The sequence below is a fragment of the Neophocaena asiaeorientalis genome, unplaced genomic scaffold (assembly GCF_003031525.2).
Source record: "Neophocaena asiaeorientalis asiaeorientalis breed wild unplaced genomic scaffold, Neophocaena_asiaeorientalis_V1.1 scaffold59, whole genome shotgun sequence".
Lineage (NCBI taxonomy): Eukaryota > Metazoa > Chordata > Mammalia > Artiodactyla > Phocoenidae > Neophocaena > Neophocaena asiaeorientalis.
The window spans coordinates 6,486,487-6,493,549 of NW_020174268.1; the positions used below are offsets into that span (position 1 = coordinate 6,486,487).

A 7,063-nucleotide genomic window follows, 5' to 3' on the forward strand; every position below is an offset into this window, starting at 1 on the left:
AGAAAAAAAAGAAAAAGAAAATGGTAATGAAGAACCTAGGGGCAAGACGGGAATAAAGACGCAGACCTACTAGAGAATGGACTGGAGGATACAGGGAGGGGGAAGGGTAAGTTGGCACAAAGTGAGAGAGTGGTATGGATATATATACACTACCAAATGTAAAACAGATAGCTAGTGGGAAGCAGTCGCATAGCACAGGGAGATCAGCTCGGTGCTTTGTGACCACCTAGAGGGGTGGGATAGGGAGGGTGGGATAGGGAGGGTGGGAGAGAGGGAGAAACAAGAGGGAAGAGATATGGGGATATATGTATATGTATAACTAATTCACTTTGTTATAAAGCAGAAACTAACACACCATTGTAAAGCAATTATACTCCAATAAAGATGTTAAAAAAATTTTTTTATACCCCGTGGCCCAGTCAAGCTGACACGTAAAATTAACCATAATAAACATTTACCATTAATACACACCTGAACTGTGATTCACCAGGCTCACCAAAGAGCACAAGGACTATAAATTCATTTACCAGAGAGGATATCTATCTTAGAGTAGAACTGATGAAGATGACGATGCCAAAAAAGGAAAGGAAAACAGGAGCCAGTAACAGACGGTGAATTAAAAGGCAACTTCAGACCTCATGGTAAAGTAGGAGGAGGAAGAAATTTTTAGAAAGTCCCAAGGTCGGAGGCTGAAGTTATTGTGGTGGAAGGCGAAGAACAGATGGTGATGTTAAATGGAAAAGGGTAATGTCCAAAATACACAAATCAATAGGGACTTAAGCAGCCTCAGGATTTCTTGAAGAAAGACTACCCGTGGGTGTTAAGGCAGAATGAATGGAGAGACTACCCAGCCCAGATTTTCTGTGACAACTGCCCTGCACCCTGACGGACAAGCCCAAGTCGTGCTCCACAGTGATGAAAAGGTGGGAATGACTCGTCAAGGGGCTTGAGCAGAGGACAAGAGGTAGACTCAGGTGGACGCAGCTCTGCTGGAGGTCAGTTCACGGGGCCAAGCAGCACACCGTGTCTGTGCGCACACGCCCCTGCCCTTCACTCTCCCCTTGACCAGGCACCTGCTCACAAACAGGCTCAGACCTTCCCATCTGAAACCCAGAGTCTCTTGCCTGCCCCTGCCTGTCTTTTGAGCTTTCCTTTGTAAACAAAGACGAACAAAGGGTATTGCTGAGCTCCCAGCCCTACAAGAATTAAGTCAATAGCCACTGCAGTCGCTGACAGCATACCCTGAGAGGAACTTGGGATGAAAGACAGGGTGAGACACTCAGTGCTTCAGAAAAACAGGCCCCATAGGTAGTTAGACGCATATCTCAGGAAGAATTTTTAAGAGCCAGATCCCTGCATCTTTCTGTACATGGAAAAGCACTGATATCATTAACTGGAGATATCTGCTCTTTGTGACTAGCAGTGATTGTTTACCAAGATGTAGGCTGACTGCACGTATTCCCGAGCCAAAAACCATAAACAAGCTGGTTTCTCCCCCATCTTTTGGGAGTAGTTTCCTCAGAGCTCCCAAGAGGTTGTCTCCTGGCCCATAGTCTTCAGTAAGGTCCCTGAATAAAACTCAAAGCCCTTAGATTGTCCATTTTTCTTTAAGCCGGTGCCTTCCTACACTCTCCTTGCTCCCACCACCAAATCTCCTGAAGGTCTTGCATATGCAGCCTCCACTTCTTCTCTATCCTACCTGCTAAGCCCCTGCCTCTGGCTCCTGGTCCCTCCATTCAAGCAATACTACTCTACCACTGACTTCCTGATGGCTGGTCCCAGAGGCCCTGGCTCAGCCTTCGCCTTTTTTTAAATGTTAAATTTTAATTTTTTAAATGGTGCTGCACATTTAACAGGGATCTTGAAATTCCCTCCCTTGGGTCCCAGGACCCAGCACTATCCTGTTCTTGGTCTTCCCCACTTCCTCCACTTCCTGATCTTCCTCTCCCTGATTGTTCAATGCAGACATTTTAAAAGACTCTGCTGTCATCCCTCAGCCTTTTCACCTTTCTGTTTTCTCTTACTCAGAAGTCACTCATCCCCAGGGCTTCCTGTTGTCTCCTCCAAGGCAGTGAAGAACTTCCAACTCTCTATTCTGCCCTGTTTTCCCAACAGGTCTTACATTTTCAATGCCTTCTGGCCATTTCCCCTCAACCACAACCCCAGCCCCAGATTCACAGTTCTAAAATCCGACTTTCCTGTCTCTGTTAACATTATCAACATTATCCACGTCGGCCAGGTTCTAAACCCCAAGATCATCTCCACCCACAATGTAAAAGGGGTCAATTTGACTTACAAAATTCTCCCCTGCGAAGTCTCTCGTATTTATCTTTCCTCCCCGTTTTAACTTCCACCATCACCTTAGCTCAGCTCCTTCTTCTCACTCCTAAAATATTGCAATTGCTTTTAGCTGATCTTCTTGCCCCTGAACTGTCCTTTCCAATCCACCCTGCACCTGTTGGGAAACAATTCTCCTTGACTATCTCCTAGTCCTGCACTGTCTGGGATGTCTGAGCACAGGCATTTACAGATAATTTAAGAATATTTATGTAAGGAGACATTCCAGGGAAGTAGAGCTTAGAGACATCTCCCTCCTGAGAAAAAGACCTTGCCTCCTCTTCCCCAGAGAAGATTTGTTTTCATGCCTGAGTAAAGATACAGTCTCTCTCCAGAGAGAAGTACAAGCAGGTCACCAGCAGCTCCATATAAGAAAGGAGTCTAATTTGGGGGTTTTCTCCTGTAATGCACCCCCAGCATGCGCAGGTATCATCTGGCCCTCACTGTATTGCCCCGTGGAGCTTGGGGAATCAAACAGGCTAACTTGTTTAACTTGTAAGAAGGGTAAAATCTCAGACCCCTTACAGTTTGACTTACACCACCACCAAACTATCTTTTGAAAGATCTACTTTGACCATACTTCCTTGCTTGAAACCCTTCAATGGCTTCCTACCACAGAATAAAACTCCAAGTCTTACCTGTCATTCAAGTTCCCTTTCCTGCCTGTCCTCCCACTTTACATAAGGGACTTGAGAATTTGAGGATTTTTGTATCCTCAGGGGTCATGGAAGCAACCTACCATGCATACCAAAGGAGGATTATAGTATTGAGAAAGAAAGAGAAAGCAAAGTTTTCAATAATCATCTAGGTCTGTAGATGTTTGTCAGTTGGAGAGATGTTGCTGGAATCTTACCCTATGTAAATCTTGTGCTCTAATCAATCTGGACTTCCAGATGTTTCCCAAACATAGGAGTATACATTCTGCTTCCAGGCTCTGGCCATGCCTAGAATGCTATACTTAGATCGCAGATGAGGGAAAACCCATGAAGCACCAGTGCAAGAAATGCCTATTGCCAACTTTTGAGGGATGGTGAGTCATGCCATTGATTTCCTCACGTATGTCACCATGGCTCCTACCAGATGAGAAACAAACCAGACCTTCATCTTGGCCACAGCTGACTAAACTGAAGGTCAGTTCTGCAGCCCCGAATAACCACAGTCTGGCTGGACATCTGGGAGGTGAACTACCTCTGGGAATGCTTGGCCTGAAACTCTGTCCAATAAAGGAGCTCTGCATTTGATGGCGGCCAACAAACCCAAACATCTCCTCTATTTGAGAAGTAAAGGCAAAAGGAGTGAGGAGAAGCAGCTTAGGTTCTAGTGGGAACAAGTGAGTTGTGGTTTCAGATCTCCTCCAGCCTTCTACATTCCAATCTTAGCTCCTGCCACATTTCTAGGTATTCTTGCAATGAACTCCCAATTATCCCAAAGATAATACGGACATGCATTTGTCTTGCAGGCCTCAACCACTTAGTCAAGTGCCTTCTCACCAATCTCTAAGACTTGTGTACCAAGATGCTGGTTGAAATAGTGTGTAAATAGAACCAGCCAATATTAACGGGCCTGTTTTTATTTATCATATTTCTTCATCAATTGTAAGATATATCCCAATCTCAGAGACATAAAATATCAACAAAAGAAGCCACAGTGATTATGTCATTCATTGTTGCAACATGCGAAAAAATGTGCATTTTAGAATTAAAGAACTAAGATATGGTGCAAACAGTGGGATGTTTTGCAGCTGGGACAGGTAAATGGCACAAGATGGGGCTGTGGGTGGGGGCAGGGAGGCATTTCCTTCAGAACCAGGACGGGGGAGAGTGGAGCAATGATTCCACCCATGGGGCTACACCTCAAGTTGCCACAAATGGAGATGTGTGTAGTGCTACCTGTCACAGTCTGTGAGTAAAAAGTAGAATTAATTTTAAACCAGGTGGAAGACATGTATGTATATGTTTTAGTGTTTTTATAACTTTTTTGTGTGTCTAAAATATAATACTCTCTGAAGTGGGCCTAGCAACCTGTTTTACTGTCCCTGTTCTTTGGGACACCTTGTGTTCACTGACAGCTTAAAAATCAATTCTATAAATAAAGGAGTTAAGGGAAGTATTTACTGTCTGTTATCTCCACAAGTTGACTATTAGGAAAGAAGGAATTTCATCATTCCAGCAACATCTGGTATGTGCACATATCCAACGGATAAACATTTATAGCCCTAGATGATTATCCAAAACTTTGCTTTCTCTTTCTTTCTCAATACTCCATCTCTCCCTCAGTATCCTCAGGTGGATTGCTTCCAGGACCCCTGGGGATACCAAAATCTGCAAATGCTCCAGTCCCTTAGGTAAAAATGGAGTAGTATTTGCATAGAACCTGACATCCTCCCTTATATTTTAACTCCTCTCTAGCTTATCTTTAATGCCTCACATTAAAGATACTGCGGGGAAGTAGGCTGTGAGGGTGGCAAATGCAAGTTTTGCTTTTTGGAAATTTCTGGATTTTTTTTTTTTCTTTCTGGTATTTTCTATTCTCCACTGGTTGAATCCGCAGCTGCCGAGGAGGATGGATTGTACAGACTCTGGCTTCACATTAGCTATAGGTTTGCCTAGATTTAAGCAAGGTCAAATTTTCAAAAAAAGATATTGTGGCATAGTTTTAAACAAAGCTTTAAAATAAGAAGTGCGTGCACAGGGAGGGGGAGCATTTTCAATAGAATCCCTTAAATACAACCGTCCTGGCCATTTATAAAGTGAGTTGAACTTTTAAGGATATGTTTCCTAAAGCCTGGCGTGAAAGAAAGTGCAAGCTTTGGAGCCAGACTAAACCTGACTCTGAATCATGGCAGTTGTGTGGCACTATAAAGTCACCTAACTTTGCAGGGCCCGTTTTCTCCTCTGTAAAATGGGGACAGTAACAAGTACCTTACGGGGTGTTCATAGATCAGAAATTTTAAACACAGTACTGTGCCTGCATACAGTCGTCACCCAACAAATGGTGATTACTATTGCGGGGCGGGGGGCTGGTTTTGGGCCAGGGCCCAGCACGCCTCATCACCTCTCCCTGCTCCCTCTGGGGCATTCAAAAACTCTCTCAATTACGTTCAACATTTATGTGCAGGATAAGATGTTAAGTAAGCCAGGCCTTTCTGTAGTTTACAAACCGACTAACAACACCGTACACGAATAACAATTTTCACGGTTTTCTGATTTTTTGTTTTTTCTTTGGTAGAGGAATTGGCACCATAGGGAGGCTGCGCTCTCTTTTTACAGACTTGGGACCTCGGAGAGGTGTGGCATCTGGCCGAAGGCCACGGGCACCGCGGCCTCCAGAGTTTCCCGGGTCTCCCGCCACAGGGGACGGGGCGGCCGAGTCGTCCATGTCGTTTTCTGGAAACTCTCTGGGACGAGGGAGGGAAGGGTCTCAAGAGAGGCGGCGTCCGCCCGCGTTTTCGATGCCGAGGCGACCACACTTACCAGCGCGAAGTGCACCAGGGCGTCGAAGCAGAGCCAGGCTAGCGCCCCGCGGTCCGCAGCCCCCAGCCCGCGGCCCAGGCGCAGACCCAGTGCGCAGCCCACGGCCAGCAGCGCGGCGCACAGCAGCAGCGGGCCTCCAGCCGCGGCGCCCAGGTCCCAGTCGCCGCGCATGCTTTCTGCTCCCGGCGCCGACCGCGGGGCACCAACAACCAGGATTGCCCGGTGCGCCGGGAGAAGCGGGGCGGCGAGGGGGCGGGGCTACTCGGCCGGGACGGGGCGGAGCGGAGCGGACGGAGGCTTACCCTTCCGCCTGGCCACCCGGCCGCCCAGCCGCCCCGCCGAGTCGCTGGCTACCAGAGCCCGGAGGTTTTCTTAAGCCAGGAACGTGCTCACCTCCTCGCTTTACTGCCGGAACCAAACCTATTACCAGACCACGCCCGAAGGGCTGGTAATAGGGCCACACCATTTGACGCAGTGTGATTTTTAACAAGGTTCAAAGCCTTACACCACAAAGTGAAATCCAGATGGTGGAAATTTTGCCAATAGAGGGGGGAGAATTTTAGGGACAAAAGGTTCTAATTAGGCTCTTGCAAGCAACAACCACTAGGCATTTTAAAGCCCTTGTGGCTTACTCTGACCCTATATCTTAAAAATCCAAAAAGCAGAGACTTCCCTAGTGGCGCAGTGGTTAAGAATCCGCCTGCCAATGCAGAGAACACGGGTTGTATCCCTGGTCTGGGAAGATCCCACATGCCACAGAGCAACTAAGCCTGTGCACCACAACTTCTGAGCCTGTGCTCTAGAGCCCACGAGCCACAACTACTGAGCCCGTGTGCCACAACTATTGAAGCCCGGGCACCTAGAGCCTGTGCTCCGCAACAAGAGACGCCACTGCAATGAGAAGCCTGCACACCGCAACAAAGGGTAGCCCCCGCTCGCCGCAACTAGAGAAAGCCCACGCGCAGCAACGAAGATCCAACGCAGCCAAAAAAAAATTTTTTTTAAATCCAAAAAGCAGCAAGAGTATGAGGGAGAGGAGCAATAGGCCACATCAGCTTGGTACTAGATACTTTTACCTGTGGTATCTTATCTTCACAACAACCCTAGGAGTTCAGTGTTTTCTTATTTTACAAATGTGAAAAGAGGCTCAGACATTAAATAATTTGTCTAAGGACGCTCAGTGGCTGGGCCGAGGCCAGAGCCCATGAATGGGTGTCCCCAAGGCCTTTGCTTTTTGACCCTGCAGTGTGAGT

At 47.0% G+C, this 7,063-nt stretch overlaps 1 protein-coding gene across 1 annotated transcript in view; it reads right to left on the reverse strand.

Annotated features, from left to right (window-relative positions):
- The window catches only part of EBPL (EBP like), a 38,138-nt gene extending 32,087 nt beyond the window's left edge, over nucleotides 1-6,051 (reverse strand). Inside the window, exon 1 of the mRNA XM_024755492.1 lies at nucleotides 5,811-6,051. Within this exon, the coding sequence (XP_024611260.1) occupies nucleotides 5,811-5,981 (171 nt within the window). The 5' untranslated portion in view covers nucleotides 5,982-6,051. The remainder of the gene's footprint in view (nucleotides 1-5,810) is intronic.
- Between the last annotated feature and the right edge of the window lie 1,012 nt (nucleotides 6,052-7,063).